Source organism: Momordica charantia (assembly GCF_013281855.1).
Source record: "Momordica charantia cultivar OHB3-1 chromosome 8 unlocalized genomic scaffold, Mcharantia_2.0 BLBB01000008.1, whole genome shotgun sequence".
NCBI lineage: Eukaryota > Viridiplantae > Streptophyta > Magnoliopsida > Cucurbitales > Cucurbitaceae > Momordica > Momordica charantia.
The window spans coordinates 34008202-34027361 of NW_028275166.1; the positions used below are offsets into that span (position 1 = coordinate 34008202).

Genomic DNA, 19160 nt, shown 5'->3' on the forward strand with positions numbered 1-19160 from the left:
ATGATAGCAATATTCATCCAACTTTTTGATTAATTCACCGACACTATCCTCAATCTACAACAATTTTGTACTTGAGAGACCACCAACGTTCAAATTTACAAAAATACAATGTCACAAAAAAAAAATAATAAATAAACTTTAGTTTTATTGAAATATATATTCACCTCTCTCAATTTTATTTTGTCCATATGATCATAGCTTAACTAGTCGAATAATATACATTTTCGACCAAAATGTTATAATTTTGAATTTTCATACTCCACGTGTGGAACTAAAAAAACTTTAAAAAAAACTACTGAACTTTCAATTTTCCGTCTATTAGATTTGTGTTAGATCTATTATCATAAGTTTGAATCTATTTTAATATATAGAAAGTTGGGTCACAACGCTAAACTTACAAATTTAATAGTAGAAACCTATTAGACACCAAAAAAAAAGTTTATAACCCTATTTTAAAAAGAAAATAATCACAAGGATCATATAGCTTGCACAACCTTGAAAACCTACTAGAAACTGATTAATTAGGAATAGAATAAACAACTCTTTGAAGATGGCGTAGACGCAAAAATCTAAGGTCTTGTAATATCACTTATCTGGTGTTTGAATCATACGTTAGTTATAGGGATCAACTCAGCATAAGTATTCCACATGACATTGTTCAACGATAGATTTTCCTATTACTCTCATAGTCTCCGAAAGGATGAGAACCAACTATGACATCTACCTCGAGAATTCAAGTATTGTATAGTCATTAGTCCGATCATTTGTAGGAACTACTCATAATAACAAACTTGCAAAATGAATCTGTTTTTCGTAATTCGTATGATGTAATTGGAGTTCATCCTGGTACGAGAATCAATTTAGATATTCCAATGGTGGACTTAAACAGACCATTTTAACAGAAAAAAGAAAGTATTGATAGAAATATGAAATTGGGTTGATTGATTAATTAATTGGATTCCTCAACCATATCCATTTTTAAGTTAAAAATTTCACCTTTTCCCCACGGGTTGTCTATATTAATTCCTCGTTTTCCCTCTTTGATCCGCCATGGTACTTTGCCCCTCACATTCTGAGTCTGACACACTCAATCTCTCTCCTCCCTTCTTTCTCTCTCTTCAACTCTGAAACCAAAATTAAACATATTCATACGATCCATCATGGTGCCATCAAAGAAGTTCAGAGGTGTTAGGCAGCGCCACTGGGGATCTTGGGTCTCTGAAATTCGCCACCCTCTTCTGTAACTTCTCTCTCTCCATACTCTTTCAAGTTTATGGGTTACGTTCTCCATTTAATTCTACCTCTAAATCTCTTTTTAAATCTTAAGTTGACAGGCTAGGATTTGTTTCTTTTGGTAATTTACGTCGATCTCATCTCTGAATCAAAAGCTTGATTATTAATAGGTTACGATATAACGCTTTTTTGTATTGTTTCACTCTGGATAGAATATTAAATTACGATTTCATGTGAATGCTCAATATCTAAAAATTTAAGCTTTGATTATGGTGTAGAATTTTGCCTCATTTGTGAACTTAAAAAGAACAATACTTTCTTATTAGGTAGCAGACTTTTTTCCCATCACTAAATTTTTTCTGAAGCCAAAAAGGAAATGCACGTATTTACACTTAAAAAGGAATAATAATGGGGTACTTATTTTTAGAGGGATCGAGAAAAGAGACCTTTTCTTTCTTAAAAGAGTAAGATCCAACGGTGGTGAAAAAGGCAAATAGTACCAAGAAAATTGATGAAAAAACAAGAGTGATCATCAAAATTCAATTAGAAGAAAATAATATAGGTATGTTCAATCAATCGTGGGATTGAAAATTGAATATATGACCTCTAAGAAACGAAGAAAAAATCTCAAGTTAATGGTTATCGGGGTTAATATATATTTTTTTAATTTTATTTATGTTCTCTTGAGCAGAAAAAGAAGAGTTTGGTTGGGAACTTTTGAGACGGCGGAGGAGGCGGCGCGAGCATACGATCAAGCCGCCGTGATAATGAGCGGCCGGAACGCCAAAACCAACTTTCCGATGAGCCAAACGGCAGCGGCAGCCGATCAAGAAAAACCCGACCGGATTTCACCGTATTCTCCGAAAGGTCTGTCGGAGATTCTCCACGCCAAGCTTCGAAAATGCGGCAAAGCGCCGTCTCCATCGATGACGTGTCTGAGGCTCGACACTGAAAATTCCCACATCGGCGTGTGGCAGAAACGCGCCGGCCAACCCACCTGGATCATGACCGCTCACCTCGGAAAACAGACTGCCGCACGAGACGACGGTCGTTTGCGAAATAATAGTAATAATAATAACTTTTCTGATGTTCCTGCTCGTCCTCCAGTGACGACGGGTGGACCGCATCGGAGGAATCTGCAGATTGATGAGGAAGAAAGAATTGCGCTGCAAATGATTGAGGAATTGCTGAGCAGAAACTGCTGCAGCCCATCTGATCATAATCTTCAAGTTCAAGTTCAAGATCAAGGGGAAGAAAGTTTTAATTTCGCTCTTTAACTTAAAATTAATTATATATATTATGATTGGCGTTGTGTGTGAATTTATATACATAATATATGATATTAATTACTATGATAATTATTATTATTTATGTATGCAACTGTACATTGAAATAAAGTCTCAAGTTTACTAGGAAATGACTTAAATTTGTGTCATTTGCTAAGTGAGATCACTTTAATTAGGATTAGTTTAAGTATATAACTTCTTCTTGTAATTTTATTTTCTTTTTATATTGTAAACTTCGAGAGGTATTTTTTCACGGTTTTTAATTAATATGAAATCATTATAAGGTTTCTTTGGGTGAAGATTTTGTTTTTATTTATTTTGAGAAATATTTTCATTTTTTATTTTATTAGTGAATAGCGGAGTTAATTCCTATTTTAATTAGAATGGATGGTTTATAAAATTCTGTGTATGATTATTGGATTATAGTATGGACAATACTTCTTTATTGTGTGAGCATTAGGGAGATTTTGTTATCGTGCCGTATTAAGCTTTTGAGAGATTGGAGAGAGACAGAGAAGAAGAAAAATGCACACTTTACTTACTCGATCCAAATTTTTCATTTTTTTTTATCTACTATTAATCTTGAACTAAATTAAGAAATAAAATATAGAGAGACCAATTGAGAATGAGAGAGAGACTAAATGAGGACACAGATGAAGAAATCAGTGAGACTAAACGATGGAACAAGATCAAGAGAGAGTGTGTGACAAAGAATGCGACAGACCAAATGAGGGAATAAAAAGCTAGAGGGAGAGAGACCAAACGAGTTTAAGAAATCGATGAAATAAAGACATTCCACACATAATAAGAGAAAGATCGAGTATATATATCTTAACATTATTGAGTTATACTCGTATTAATATTTAATGTCCTATTGCATATAACTGATTGCGGATGAAACTAATTAGTCTCCTTTATCTTAAAATTTTCTTCTTTCCACTAAAAAAAACATACATCGATCACAAGATTTCAATCTTGAACTTGTACCCCTTTTGTATAATTAAATTTATAGATATCCAACTTAACTTAAATTATTTTTTTATGGGTTCTAGTTTGCATATCTCAACTAAAACTTATATCAATGGCTCGATTCAAACTTAATGAACTATTTAGACTTATCTGAGTTTAAATTTTCCTCAAGTAATCTTGAATCCATCTAATGAAATTAACAACTAAGCATTCAAGATTTGGATTATCAAATCATTATCAAATAAATTAGAGAATAATTAACGCCATTGCACCATTTAGTTTCAAAAGCTTTCAAATTTGTTGTTAATTAGCATACCATTTTTAGTTGGCATAGGATTTGAATATATAAAATTTTTCTACCAAACAAAGTGAACATAGTTCAGTGGTATTATACAAAAAAATAATTTAAAAAATTTATTATTATTTATTTTTCAGTACAACAATTGGAGTGAGGTGTTTCGATCTCATGACTTCATAGTCAAAGATAAGTTAAGAAGCTCGTGTGGGCATTTTTTAAAAATTATTCCTACATCAGAAGACTTGTAATTATTTGTGACCTATGGTTCAAAATTTTGTTTGGTTGTGCCCTCACAAAATATATGAAACCTACCCACAATCATGACAAATAGTAATTTTATTTTTGTAGTCCAAAAAGCGAGATTTCAAATCTCCGACCCTCTAAGAAAGTTAAAGTAGTATGTGGACCAGTTAAGCTAATCTCGTGTTGGCTAGTACTTTCATTTTCTATATCCTTTTTGAAAAGTTATTTAATTGTTTGGTTTCAATTTAATTTTGATTTTTTTAGTACTAAATTTTATTTTGATCTACGCTTTATATATTTTGGTGTCTAAATTGTTAAATATTATACTTAATCTCTTTATTTTTAGGCATATCTGTATTAGTCTTTAAATTTTTAATAATTAGTATATCTACCTACCTTTTCTCTATTCATCCCAAAGAAGAGGAATAGCTTTAATTAAATATCCCACACGACCATATACAAAAGCAAATTTATAATTTTTTTTAAGAAACAAATAAACCAAACTTTGAAAATCAATCATGGTCATTGACATGTTTAAAACGTGATACTAATTAATAACATATATCTTTTTGTAACTCATTCTTATTTCATTTATCACATGTACAGAATGTTAAAGATTCCACGTTGAAAAGAAAATGGACCTAACAAGAGGGTTTATAATATAAGTGGACTACTCCTCTCGTAGCCAATTGGTTTTTGTTAGCTTTACGAGCTTCAATCACACCAAATATTTTGATGATAACAAACTTTATTTACTGATGATTTTAGTGTTTCAAAGTGTCCATAGCACAGAGCTTGGAAAGACGAATTCAACGTATTTTGAATCACTTAAATCAGAGTTCAAACAAATAAATTATAGCCAAAACAAGTTGGTGAAAAAAAGCACATGTGGCAGGTGATGTGGCATCTAATTGTCAAATTATGCCACCGTGGCAATAATGTGGCAGTAACGTGGCATCAATAAATTTGGTGACGTGGTGGATGACGTGGACATATCATGTGACGACAAGTGACGCTTTCAATTTCGACAAATCAAATTCCTACAATTCTATCAATTCCACGATCTTTTTACAATTTCACATAATTTCTCAATCTCCATCAATTTCTCCAAATCTCCAGAATTTTCTTTATTTTTTTCCTTATCTCTATTTTTAATCTCCATCATCCATCCTTTGTTGCCTTAAATCCAACGGCCAAATTTCATCTTCGAAACTCTATTTAAAGCCACCAAATTTCACCATTCTCCAACCCAATTATCAAAGCAAACATTCTTCTATCTTCAAATCAGTTTGCTTTCAAACTTTTATTCTCTCCCCACAAAAAGTTGCCAATATTTTTTTGGTGAGAGAGTTTAGCTTTTTAGCTATTGCTTTAGTGTGAAATTTGTAAATTCACCTCAGTGAGGTATTTTCTTTGTATTATTCATTTCAAATTTTTGGGTTTTGTATTAAGGTGCGGGTACACCTTGAGTCGTGAGAAAAGGCAATTGGTTGGATCCTGAATCCTAGGACAAAAAAGAGAGTTGATTGGTTTGGTTCTCACCTGTAAGAGAGTCGGCGCAGTAAAATACCCAAAAAGGTCTTGGGGAGTGAAGTAGCGATTTTCGAACCACTATAAAAATTTCTGGTGTCATCTTTCTCTCTCCTCTTTAATTTATGTATTTAAATTTCATTTGATTTTTTGTTATTTTTAAAATTGTTTTTTAAAATCTAAAAGTTTGTAAGCAACCCTATTCACCCTCTAGTAATGCCATATCGATCCCACAATTTTGAGATGAAATTCCATGAATATTTATATATGGTATCAGAGTCCAAAAGCTCAAATGAGCATCCGGTCTGAAAATGAAATCTGTCCAAGATCGATGAGCCAAAAGAGCGGATCCATTGAATAGAGGATGAATGTTCGTTTCATTGTTAATTAGTTTTGAGATGGAACCATGAATATTGATAGAATATGAACTCTATTTGCAATAAAAATTTAGGTAGGGATTATTTGAAAATGTAGTTGGAAACTTAATGAAATCTTACTTACTACTTTGAAAATAGAGACACAACAATCTCTAAGATAAAGAAAACTTCCAAGGATATAGTGGTTTGTGGTTGATAATGATAATGAATGTGTATTTGTCAAAAATATGTCTTTCTCCCCTTGGATCTGTTTGGTACCCTTAAAAGAAAAAGAGTGCTTTCATTTGTGGTCCTCTATATGTTTAGGAATACCAATTTAAACTTTCACCAAATTTTGTACCAAAATTTTGAATTCATTGCTTGACAAACATGCATGAAGAAAAAGTTAATTTTATGTCTTGTCCCTTTCTTCAAAAGTGAAATGGTTTAGAATTTATTGTTTGGACGATAAATTAGAGTTCAGAGTCATTGTAAAAGTTATAAGAGAGTTTATTTTAATACAACACGTGAGATGAAGATTCGAATTCGTAACTTTTTAACATTGTCAGCCAAATGAGCATCATATAAAAATGATGTGGGTCTAGCATCATTATTAAATTATTTTTAAAAATAAATTATATAGTGTGAACAAAATGAGTGGATATAAGTAGTAGTAGAAATTTTTCCTTAACTAATAATGGTCAATGAGGACAACTTTTAGGATCGAAGTTGCATTAAAATGCCTCTCTATATTATCGTCGACGAGTGGTAATCATTATTTATTTTGGGGTTTAATTTGATGTGTAACTTAGGGCATCTTTGTCCCCTTTATTTTACTCAAACCATATCTGAATTAAGTTTTAGATAGGTTGAAGATATTTAATAAGTGAAAGAATATAAAGTTACATTGAAATCTAGAAAATATCATTATGTCAATTTAGATATAGGTTAAGTGATCAAATAAATATCATAGAAGTTCAAATCCCTCCCAATGGGGTTAAAATTGAAGAATAATATTTAAGAATAATTTTAACTGAAACTTAGCACTTGTTTTCTTATTGATTCTAGGGGGAGGTGGCGTTCTTGAATGAAGTCGAGACGAACCAAATTAGCACTTCTCAGATCACGTTAGGCCTCTCCAGCAGAGCTAGGCGTCGGGGCCCTGGATGCGGCCCGTTGGTCAAAGGAAAGGGGAGGTCCTGATGCCGAGACGGAGCCGTATGTGGCGCCTCAGGCTGAATTCCATGGTCGAGAACGCTGTAATAAGAAATTGGCCATGAGAGACCTTTTTAAGTATGGCAAAAGAAAAGGCCTGCTGATAGAGCTGGGCAGGAAGGCGAGGGCAATTAATCAAAGTGAGACCAGCTCGATTCGGATATCGAATCAAAGTGGATTTGTGTGTAACCAACTCCAGTTCCGGGAATCCATAGATGGATTTTGAAGAGTAAAACGTAATCGAATGAATCGATGTCGTCCATGCCAATGATAGAGTACGACATATGAGTTCAGACCCTTATGTGACCTTACCTGCGCTCTAATCTAAAAACTTGAAGAATAATATTTAAGAATAATTTTAATAAAATAGTCAAATAATCTAAAAATTCTTCATTTTGCTTAATTTGAGGTTCATTTCTATTAATTTTTTATTTTAAAATGTTAAATAGTCAAGATATGATATCACAAGTAAAATCATATTATCCATCAAGATCCAGTTTAATTTAGAGTTAATCGTATTTTGGTCCATCAGCTTTTAAATGTTTTATCTTGGACCTAAATATTATATAAAACATATTTTAGTTATTTTTCAATAGTAATTATTATATGCCAAAGCGATCATAACTTAGCGGTAATTGATATATACCTCCAACCAAGAATTATGAGTTCGAATTCCCTCCCCAACATCTTGTACTAAAAAAACAAAAATTGAAAATTTTAGGGTAAGATATACTTTTGGTCTTTAAAGTTTGAACTAAATGTTTATTTTGTAACAGAAATTAAAAAGAAAAAACATTTTGTTCATGAGATTTGAAAAATGGTTATAAATGGTCTTTGAAATTTGGTTAACTAATGAAAAGATGACATGGTGTTTATTGTAGTCTGGAATGACGAATGACTTTGTTAGAGTGACTTCGTTTTCAAGTTTGGAAGATGACAGCAGATGAGCGACGAATAGGGAGACGACTGTTCTAAGGAGAAAAGAAAAGAGAGAAGAGAGAATGAGTGACTTGCCACCTCATAATCTAATTACTAAAGAATATAAATTTGTCAAGTTTGTCAATTATAGTTAATATCACATCATCTTTTCGTTAGTCAATTAACTCTCAAATAAGTTCATAAACTATTTAAAACTATTTTTTTAACCTCAGGGATCAAAGGGTCCATTTTCAAACCTCGAAATAGATACAATATTTCACGAACCAAAAATATATTTTACCAATAATTTACAATCCCTTTTTCCACATAGTACATGAGGGTAAATGGGCTTCGATGGGCTGACAATAAGTCCATGATTGGTCTTCTACACAGTTAAAAGCCCATTAATTTTGTCATTGGGCTTGAGAGAGAATTTGAAGTATTATGAAACTCGACAAAACAAAACAAAAAACTAACTTGACATGTATACCTCAATAAAAATATTGAAATCTCAACTTTATAGAAACATTAATGGATATTCTTTAAATGATCATAAGCAAATATTAACATCCTTAGTATATCCTCTTTAAATTGAGAAATTTTATTCATTTTATGAATTAATACCTCTTAAAGCTGAACTCCTAACTAATTCTTTGCAACTATTTATCTCTTGCAAGCACATCTAGGTCACGGGCAGCTTGATTTTATTCTCTTAAGATGCTCCAAATTTATGTAAATGTCACTATTTATTAAATACTAATAAGAATTTTTTTTATATAATTAGTTAAGAAAAAAATATATTAACTTTCACATCATCAATCAATTCTCATGTCATGTCATGACCATCAACAAACAATTAGAACATTTGAAGAATGAAAAGCGAATATTTTCTAAAGTTAAGAAATCACATCTCATTTTAAGAAGCTAATAAACTTAAAAGCTTAAAAAAGCAAGATGGAGATATAAATTTAATTTTTATTTGGTTACTATAATTTAATTTCAAAATGAAATTTAATACAAAACCATTATTTTGGTTGCAAACAATTGGGATAAATTCAATTACTTTACATTTGGCAGGATAATCAATTTTTATCCTAAAACTTTTAATTCTATCCAATTGAACTTTAGACTTGACAAAATGTAGTTTTTTTAACCTTTTTCATCAACTTTTATTGCATTCACCCACTAATGTCAATAATAATAATAATAATAATAATAATAATAATATACATATATACAAATCTCTCATAAATCACTAATTAAACAAAAACCAAGCGCTAACAAATAAATGCATAAATAATGCCCGAACAAATCAATCCATGAGATAAACTAAAGAGTAAATTTAGTTATAGTGTCAACTTTCTCTAAAGCCCCATCAATTTCATAACATATTTCTTTTTTATAATAATTAAATTCTAAAATAACTTAAAATTACAACCCCTAAAAATGGAATTTCAAAATAAAAATAGCTCAGGTTGCCAAGTTCAAACTTCTCCACAGAAAAGAAAAGAAAAAAAAAATTAAAAAAACTTTAATTCAACTTGAGCCAACCAACCACTTGCTGCCATGAAATAAATAAAGCATAAAAAATATATTTTTTTTAAAATAGCACATTAAAATAAAAAAAAATATATAAATCCTCATCCATCGCTTTGAGGGAATATTATAAAAAACCCGAAATATGCCGAAAGGAAGATAAAAAGGGATATTCGAATTTCGAAGACAAATTCTTCGAATATTCTTCCCTGACCGTTATATTCCATTCCCCTTTCCTCTTCTCTTCAACTTCACCATTCGATTTCCAAATTCCAATTCCAGATCCAGTTCCAATTTCTCTCTCGTTTTCCCCTTCCATTTCTGATTCTCCGGCGCCGGAAACCGGGGTTATGAAGTTCGGCAAGAGCCTGAGCAACCAGATTGAAGAAACTTTGCCGGAGTGGCGGGACAAGTTTCTGTCCTACAAGGAGTTGAAGAAGAGGCTGAAGCTGGTGGAGCCTAAGGGCGGCGACCGCCCGAGCAAGAGGCCGAGGATCGATGCCGCCGGGAGTTCTGCAGAGTATGGAGAGACGGACGATTCGTCGAGCGAGGAGATGAATTTCATTAGGTTGTTGGAGGATGAGCTCGAGAAATTCAATACTTTCTTTGTTGAAAAGGAGGAAGAGTACATCATTCGATTGAAGGTATTTCTTCGTCTTTCTTCTTCTTTGCTTTTAGTTGTTTTTTAGCTTCTCATTCTCCGTGGTTTTGGTCTGCTGTGGTGAAAAGAAATTGAATTAGACCTCTCAATTATTCCATTCCTTCCGCAATTGACAGAGTAGTTACGATTCTGTTCTGGAAACTTTCCAAGCCAAACGAAAATCCGATTCTCTTATATGTTGTTGGATCGACATAGGCATTTTGATTTAATCCTGTAGTTCCTAAGAAAAGATTGTTTGTCTGTGTTGCTCATGCCAATCTGTAGAACTAGTTGATGATTCACATTCATTCAAGATTTCAAGTAGACAGAAATCTTAGGATTAAGAAATTTGCACCAATAGTTTAAACTACCTAATTCAGCTCTCTTGAAACAATAATCAATCATCATACAATTACAGGTCCATAGAGATGACCAAATTGCTTCCCTTTTTTGGCCTCTTGAATAATCCAGGAGTTACAGGATAGGGTAGGAAAAGCAATGGACTCCAATGAAGAGATGATCAAAATTCGTAAGGAGATTGTAGATTTCCATGGAGAGATGGTTCTCTTGGAGAATTACAGTGCCCTCAACTTTACAGGTGTGCAAACTTTGTTAACCTTTTCTCTTCTTTTTCTTTTCAATTATCCTTTCCCTACTTTTATATTTGATTGGTTAGCAATTGACATGGTTGTATGTATTTAATTTATACCCTTTCGTAGTAAAGTCTTTAAGGAATACGACATCTTTTGTCTCCCATTTTTCATTTTGATAAATATCCTGTGGCCATTTTTTTTGCAACTTTATGCTATTTTGTGTTCTTACGGCACATTCTGCTGAATCGATTCCTTTATAGATAGAATATGCTTCCATTGCCTTAGAAGAAGAAAAGCACTTTGTAAGAATGAAGTAATTCTTTATTGCTCAAATAATCTTATCCACAACTTGCATACCTTTTCAATAGGACTTGTGAAAATCCTGAAGAAGTATGACAAAAGGACGGGTGCGCTCATCCGCTTGCCCTACAGTCAGAAAGTTCTGCAACAGCCTTTCTTCACGACCGACCTGCTTTACACGCTCGTGAAGCAGTGTGAGATGATTCTGGACCTTCTCTTCCCTCTGAATGAGCTGCCCTCTTCGGGTTCAAATGGAGTTGATGAAGTTGGTGCTCCTACAAAGCCAGCCACCACCAACATTGATGATCTGCTCAAGGCAACCAAGGAACTTGCAGAGATTGAGTATATGGAGAGTCTTTATATGAAAAGCACAGTATCCGCATTACGGGTCTTGAAGGAAATTCGAAGTAGGAGCTCGACCGTCAGTGTCTTCTCATTGCCACCATTGCAAATGAATGGATTAGAGGATACATGGAAGAATGTTCCAGTGCTGGAAGAAGTAGCTAAGTAGAAGATGGTTCGACTATCATCGACGTACAAGGAAGTTCCTTTCTAGTTTTGTATGTCTTCCTTTGATACTCGTATGTGTAGTACTTTTGATACTAACAGTAACACATGTAAAACTGAAGTATAAAGTTTAAATGATGCAGACTCTTATAAAGGAATGCTAAATCAAAATATTATACAGTATCTTTAGCATTTTTTTCTCTACCAACACTACCACGAATAACACCTCATTTAATGATATAGAGGTTCTGGAGAGTTAAGAATGGTTACTGTAATGAACAGAATTAATGAAGCAAAAGGTATGGATCAGAACATTATGCACAAGTCAAAACAATTATTGTGGAAATACCATACCGGTTTGTCGAAAAATACGTTAAAAATGTAGGATTACACTTTTACAACAAGCACAAGATGGAAAGAAATGTAAGCAGCTCAACAAAAATGCAAAACTCATTCTTTTTCAGTGAAGTTGGTAGATGATGGGAAGAAAGAAATGATACTAATTTGTCAAAAAGCCAACTAATGCTCCAAACATTATAGCTAAAGTAATATCCAAAGGAATATCCAATTGTGCTTCTTTCTTCCTTTTTTTTTTTAATATTACATTACAAATGAGGAGGGATTCAAACAGAAAATCCATGAGAGGAGGCATCAAATACCTAACCACTTGATCATATCTATGCTCAAGTCAACAACTCCACTATTGGTAGCTAGCATAAGAAGTCCTGTGAATTTGATTAGACTATTTGATAAATAGGGTGGAAAATGATCGCATTTATTAAACAGAAAATAGGAATGAAGATTATATTTCTAATGGTAAAAGCATATCAAAACCATTTAAGAAATAACTCAAGTGTGCTGTGAATACTAGGGATGAAATGGGATCGACTCCGTTAAATAGAAGGGAACTTTAGACTACTAACACTCACAAGGCAATGCTTTCAAGACGAATCCATAATGATTTAAGTGAACAGCTGATATCCTTGAGCTACCTCACTTTTCAGCATTTTCAACATTTTCAGCAATCCCCTTTTCGTAACGACGTTTGAACTTCGCAATCTGCCCAACGCTTTCAGCCATTTGGCGCTTTGCTCTGAAGTGGTAGACTTTACCTACATGGTGTATCTTGGTCATCATAACATGCATCAATCTGCCACTCTGAGTGACATATGATATCCACTGCATTTGAGGGTGCAAACCTTTCTTCATTGTACAAATCTGAGATCACAACTGAATTAGAACTATCACAGTAAAAAGCTGCATTTGAATTAAAAACTGCAAGTTTCAACCACTGTTCCTTTTTTCAATGGACGAATTTTCCTTTTTGTGCGTGTGTGGTGTATGTTGAGGGGAGGGGAGGGGCTGAGGGCGAACAAAAATGGATGAACATGTACAAGTATACCACTTTATAGAAGACTTGTATCAATGATCAAACATTCGGTGGGCATTATGCAAGTTTCAATATTCATGACCTCGAAAGTGTAGAAATTTGAAAGTGACAGCCATATTAAGGGGATGAAGAAAGATGGACATTTACAAGCACACCACTTTATAGAAGAATTTCATCAAACAGTTTCTCTCTCTCTTTTTTTTTTTTTTTTTTTTTTACAATATTAGATTGCAAATGAGGAGAAGGGATTTGAAGCTACGATGGGCCACTAGATGCTTGGCCAACTGACCGATCCTTAAATCAACGAATTTTTCATCAAACAGTTGCTGACCATTAAGCAAAGTGCAATGTTCGTCACACTGATAAATAAAACTTTGAAAGGGACAGCCAAATTAAAAGGAAATAGAGAAGGATGAACATGTAAAAATATCACTTTACAGAAGAATTTCATCAAACAGTTGGTGGGTAGTTCGCGGGTACTATGCAATGTTCAATGTTCGTAACCCAAAAGAGTAGAAATTTGGAAGTGACACCCACAATGTGGCCGCCAATTATTTTTCTCTCATTCATCCAACCATTTTAAATATGGAAAGCAGAAACTACGCTATGCCCGTCGCATTGAATAATTTATCCGAACCCTAACTTGACCAAGGTATTTGTGCAACGGTTCTGAAACTAAAATTTCGTGCCCCACAGCTCAGGTTGAATAACATCAACATGGAGCAACCTAAATCACTCGTGTAATTACGTGCAGATAGTTTCTCGGCAAGTAAACAAAGATAAATTTTGATGAAAAAGAAATCCCTCGCGTGCGCCCAATGATTTATACACTTGAAATAGGCAACCGAAAAGCAAATCATATGCCAAAATCCGAAGAGGAGCAAGAATTAATTAGTAACCTCAACAAATGGAGAACAAACTTACAGATATCAACCCTCAAGTTGTGAAGGACTGGGTGAACAGCAATCCTTCTCCAAGGCACTGATTGCTGAAATGCGTCCGTTTCTGAAAACAGCGCGAGTTAGTAATAAGCTTGAATTTTCACAAACGGAAAAGAGAAGGTCAATCTCTCCAAATTGAACAGGAATCACCATTCAATTGAGCCGAAACATGTCCGCAATCTAATCGAGTATGAGAACGGATGAAGAAAGAAACTTGGAAATACAAAAATCAGAGAGAGAGAGAGAGAGAGAGAACCTTCTGTGACTGAATGAAGCGCAAACTGGTACTGCAAGAACACGCTCTCGATGGAAGACCTGGTAAGGAAGACGGAGAAGGGAGTTGTTAAATTACTCTTATACCCTCCATGAGAAATAAAAACAAGATGAAATGAATTGAGAGTATTTTGGTCAACTTGAAATCTTAGGTTATTGTTTAATTTGTTTTCCATTTTTTATCTTCTTCTTTTTTTTTCCACTTCTACCCTTCATCCTTGAATGTGGGATGGAAATCCAACGATCAACCTATCTTTTGGTATTTTAAATATTTTAAAAATCCACTTAAACTAATCAATTCTTCCATAGTAAATTTAACCTATCTTTTGGTATTTTAAATATTTTAAAAATCCACTTAAACTAATCAATTCTTCCATAGTAAATTTAAGTGTGACGTGTATTTGGTCCACAAGTTTTGAAAAAGATATTTTAGTTCCCAAAATTAAAAAAAAAAATTCTAAATTGGTAGTTCAATAGTTTACTTAAAAAAAAATGATATGATATTATTGAGGTGACAATTTTTAAATGACATACAATTTCAACAATCTTAAAACAACTCAATTTAAATGCAAAATTCCTTTAAACTATACATTACTTGCGTATTTATTCTCTTTCCTCATTTTTACATCAGCTCCCGAGTATTAGAAATACTTCAACAAACGTCACACTAAAATTTGTTAAACCTTACAAGTAATTCATGGAGGAGATCATTTCTTCTTTTTAGCAAGAAGAGGTCATACTTTAGATTTATTCGTTCAATAACATGTGGCATGTAGGAGTGAAGATTCAAACCTCTAACATTTTGGTCAAAGATATATACTTTAACCGGGTCAGGTTAAAAACTTAAAGTCATGCCATAGTATAGTCACATATTACATCTCAAAGTTCTCAAATCTTCAAAGGATGCAACAAAATAAATAGCAAATAACAGAAGAACATTCAGAATGTTCAACTACTGACCTGGAAATTAACCCATTATAAAAAATTACTGAAACTAATATGCTTTTTTCATCTCAGATAGACTAAAAATTGGTTGGAAAACACTCCTTTTTCTGATGCAGCTGAAGATAACTCATAGTTAACAGTACTAACTATCAGCTGTACTCATAAATCCACCCACAAAGCCAGCTCCATTACAGCCCCCACACAGGATGTCCCTTTTGCCTCTGCAATTTTAAAGGCAAGAACTTGTTCAAAACATCAAATTTAACCCTTTATAAGATGCTAACAAATTATTTAACTTATACCGCATTTAAATACGAGATGTTATGTTCAAATCCCCCTTCATTCACATTTTCTCAATTTCAGAAGAAACCGTTAGGACGTCCTAAAATAGTGGAGATCAAACCAGAAGTACTTGCTCAATATACCAATGTTTTCTCATAAAAAATGTGCAAAAGTACCACCTAGGTTGTAACAACACGCGGTTTCACCACGAGCATTTGTATAATTTATGTTTGGTTCATGGGTTTATAATTTATTAAAGTTAGTATTCAGTATAGAAGACAGAGTTTCATAAATATGGATTATACATCATGATTTGGGATAATTAAAGTGATATGAAAAATATATGCTCAACTTAACTCCGGGTTACACAAGCATAACTGTGACTGAACACCCTTACAATAAACTTAAATTTTCCGACTTATATTTATATGGATTGGAAGCAAACTTAGAGAGTCTTAGACTGTTGTCCACCCTATTACTTGCAAGTTATCCCAGAGTTTGTCTCTAAAAATTCTAAACTTAGCATTTTGGTTTACATGTCATTATAATTCAAATCTCTAAAATGAAGATAAGTGATGAGTAAAAAGCTAGACAGAAAAACATTAAAAGCAGGGAGAGTTTTTCATATATACCTGCACAGCCAGCATAAGCCACCAGCTTTAAACCGTCCATTGAAGTGATCCTCTGAATTAACTCCTGTTCCTTTACACTGAGAACAATTAACAGCACCTGATAATTGAAAGGAAAAAATAAAAAACCAATTTTAGAGACTGCTAATACAAACTATCTGAGAAATGAGGAATCTTGAGCGGATCAAAGAACTTTAAAGACATAGTCCCCAAGAAATGAATAAACAGAACAAAACACTACCAAACATAATTTGACACTACTGAACTTGGTTTTCCTATGAAAAATCAACTCATATTATGAAAGTAGATCAGTTAAGAAGGGAGATCAAATAGGGAATATATGTTGTTTGATGGCGGAGGAAGTTTTGTTTCATCCTCCATCCAGAGGTAAGGGAGGTGTCTAATGGACAGCTGCCCTTTTGCTTTTTTGTAGTACATTTGACTTGAGAGAAATAAAAGGATTATTAGTAGGGTGAATATCTTTAGAAGGTCTCGTCTGATGAGAATTGAAAAATGATTGCACCCAGATTGACTAGTTAGATATATGTATATAAAGTAGATCCTATTATTAGAACAATATAGAGATTGGGAGAAGTGACATTTATTTCCAGCCATTGATCTCTTTTAAGCTTGGAAAATCAATTAGCGCCGAATTTTGAGAGGGAAAGCTAAGTGCTGTTGGCGGTTAAATTTCCGGCGAAGCCATATTTGCTGTTTTATAAGTATGACCAAATGTACCTGCAACTGTATAAAATCAAGTTCTGCTGATGCCTTTGCATAAAAATTAAGAGCAACAAGTCAAACTTACAGCTGATCACCATTTTTTTATAAGAGACAGAAATTTCATTCTGTTACCTCACCCTTTTTCAATATTCATAACTAATATACCATTCAAAAGTTTGACAGACAGTAAAGAATTTTAGCAGAAGAACACATATTAAGTGAAGAAAACATAGAAGAGATAATAAAGTTTTACAGAAATTTCAGAATTTCCCTTACCATTTCCCTCGCAATCAGGGCAAAGTATGCTTTTGTATTTTGTGGTGGGTTGGTTACTATCTGAACCACCTGAAGCCTGCCAAAGCAAGATTGAAACACATTCTAAGAAACTGCAAAGAGTAAATTATGCTGTTCATTTCAACTATCATATAGTTCAACAGAAGTGTAATTAGGCGGTTTGGGTTGGTTTTAGGCCAAAACCGACGTGGACACAAATTTTTAGGACAGCTATGTGCAATCGAGCGGTTCAAGTTGGTTTTTGGCTAAAACTGATGTTGAAACCGGTTTCTAGAGAACTAGACTAATAGTCAAGTATATTTCGAACTGTTTGTTGTTATTTTGGTTTCAACAGTATTTTGATAGCCCCAATTAGAAAGGTTTATTCTAGAGAGACCACAAGGGGGAGAGAAGCTGATGAAAGGGGGGTGTGAGAATTCTATAGAAGGTGTGGGCCCTTGTTAGTTAGATATGGGCAAATATGGTAGTAGGAGATAGTGAGGTAGAGAGCATATTTTTAGTATATTTTAGTAAATAGTAGTTTGGAGAGGAATCAGAGGATACAGAGCTCTTGGATTCTCTTTTGCCGTTATAAATTATAATTTCCTCTCTGAATATAATCAAGGTTCTATCATATTTCAAACTCAACCAATACTCTACTCATCTACCAAGCTAATGATCGTTCAGTTCAGACAAACTCTTCCATTCATTTGTTTTCCCTAACCAAGAAGATGCACTTAAATAAATCCTTTGTGAAGGAAAATCAGTATAGAACTACAGATTATCCCATGTTTTCCAGTCCAAGAATCTACTGAAGTTCCGACAGTTTGTCGAGAAAACGGTCAGAACCAAACAAGTCCAACATAAATAGAAGATTAAATCTACCGTAGCCAATTCGTTTAAGCCACGAGTCCAACGATTGTTTCACATGGTATCAGAACAAGAGTTCTTGTGTCTGAACTCCTGTGACGACATTTTCTCCCTAATCAATATCTCGGTGCTAATTTCCAAGGCCAATAAGAGTTAAGAAAATTAATAACAGATAAAATTTACCATATCCTAGTAGTTTAGTTTGTGAGGAGGGAAATGAATGCCCAGAGAAACCTCACCTTGACCTCAAAAGACAGAATCCTAATGGGGTTTGTTCTTTGAAACGCCTCATTTGTCTGAAAAGCCTTCCGAGACACTAAATTGCGAACAAAAACCCCTGCAAAAACGCGACAAGAAATGGCGATATAAACACATCTTAACAGTGAATAAATGAAACAAAACCACCGAAATTTCCCAGATAGAGAAGGAAATACCAGGCTTGGGCTTGCCCGAGGCATTGAAGGAGCAAATGGGTGTGGAAGAACATATAGAATATGCCATTAAAATGGGGTTTGAGATTCGAATTTGTTCTTCGGGAGCGAAATTCAGAAGTTTTCTGATGAGCTTTCGTTCTGCTTCTGCAGTGAGTGATCGTCCGGTGTGTGGTTTAGTTGGTGGCGAATGATGCAAGTTTAGCCAGATAAGGCCCATTATCCCCTCCTCCTTAATTACCTTATTACCCTCGCCAATATTTCCCTCCAAAATGAACTGTAAAACACACACCTGAATTAGTGGTAGTTTAAAAAATCTTATTTTATTTTCAACGTCTTTTAAAATTTTAATTAATGGAACTTATGCATTCAATTAATTTCATCGAATAACTATCAGTCATGTAATATTTTAATTTCTGAATTTTAATGACTTAAATAGGTTATGTCAAGGAAAAAAAATGTCTTAAATAGGCACTGTCCATTGATAAATTCTTCCTACTTTACATAAACATTATTTTATTTTAGTTTTATTTTATTTTTTATTTAAATTTAATCATTTATTTGCATTACAAAATAGAAACATTACAGACATCGATTTATTTTTTTATTTTATGAATTGTTGTCTATATAATCAAATATTTAAAACCACGCTCAGTAGGTTAGTTTTTAAAATATTTTGTTTGTTAAATAGTTGAGGGTCATTGTAATTTAAATTTGAGAAATTAAAACAAAATATTTTTTAAAAGAATTTAGAATGTTTGAGAATTAAAATGAAATAA

General features: G+C 33.4%; 4 protein-coding genes across 5 annotated transcripts; 2 read left to right on the forward strand and 2 right to left on the reverse strand.

Annotated features, from left to right (window-relative positions):
• The first annotated feature begins 1029 nt into the window (after positions 1-1029).
• LOC111013122 (ethylene-responsive transcription factor WIN1-like) lies at positions 1030-2736 on the forward strand. The gene is made up of 2 exons (XM_022287500.2): positions 1030-1240; positions 1925-2736. The coding sequence occupies exons 1-2, from the start codon at positions 1161-1163 to the stop codon at positions 2508-2510; spliced, it is 666 nt and encodes a 221-aa protein (XP_022143192.1). The 5' UTR covers positions 1030-1160; the 3' UTR covers positions 2511-2736.
• A 7039-nt stretch (positions 2737-9775) lies between these two features.
• Positions 9776-11807, forward strand: LOC111013067 (SPX domain-containing protein 1). The gene is made up of 3 exons (XM_022287432.2): positions 9776-10228; positions 10696-10822; positions 11186-11807. The coding sequence occupies exons 1-3, from the start codon at positions 9935-9937 to the stop codon at positions 11626-11628; spliced, it is 864 nt and encodes a 287-aa protein (XP_022143124.1). The 5' UTR covers positions 9776-9934; the 3' UTR covers positions 11629-11807.
• A 320-nt stretch (positions 11808-12127) lies between these two features.
• On the reverse strand, positions 12128-14370 carry LOC111013069 (Ribosomal protein L31). 2 transcript variants are annotated; one of them, XM_022287433.2, is made up of 3 exons: positions 14212-14370; positions 13939-14019; positions 12128-12842 (listed from the first exon to the last, which is right to left on the reverse strand). In XM_022287433.2, exon 3 carries the CDS (start codon positions 12831-12833, stop codon positions 12618-12620), a length of 216 nt encoding a protein of 71 aa, XP_022143125.1. In that variant the 5' UTR covers positions 12834-12842; positions 13939-14019; positions 14212-14370; the 3' UTR covers positions 12128-12617. The 2 variants fall into 2 exon arrangements, with proteins under 2 accessions (XP_022143125.1, XP_022143126.1); XM_022287434.2 differs by having other exon boundaries at positions 14106-14256.
• A 637-nt stretch (positions 14371-15007) lies between these two features.
• Positions 15008-18582, reverse strand: LOC111012989 (protein BUNDLE SHEATH DEFECTIVE 2, chloroplastic). Its single transcript, XM_022287308.2, has 5 exons — positions 18385-18582; positions 18190-18287; positions 17084-17159; positions 16088-16184; positions 15008-15394 (listed from the first exon to the last, which is right to left on the reverse strand). Exons 1-5 carry the CDS (start codon positions 18449-18451, stop codon positions 15316-15318), a joined length of 417 nt encoding a protein of 138 aa, XP_022143000.1. The 5' UTR covers positions 18452-18582; the 3' UTR covers positions 15008-15315.
• Positions 18583-19160: the final 578 nt, after the last annotated feature.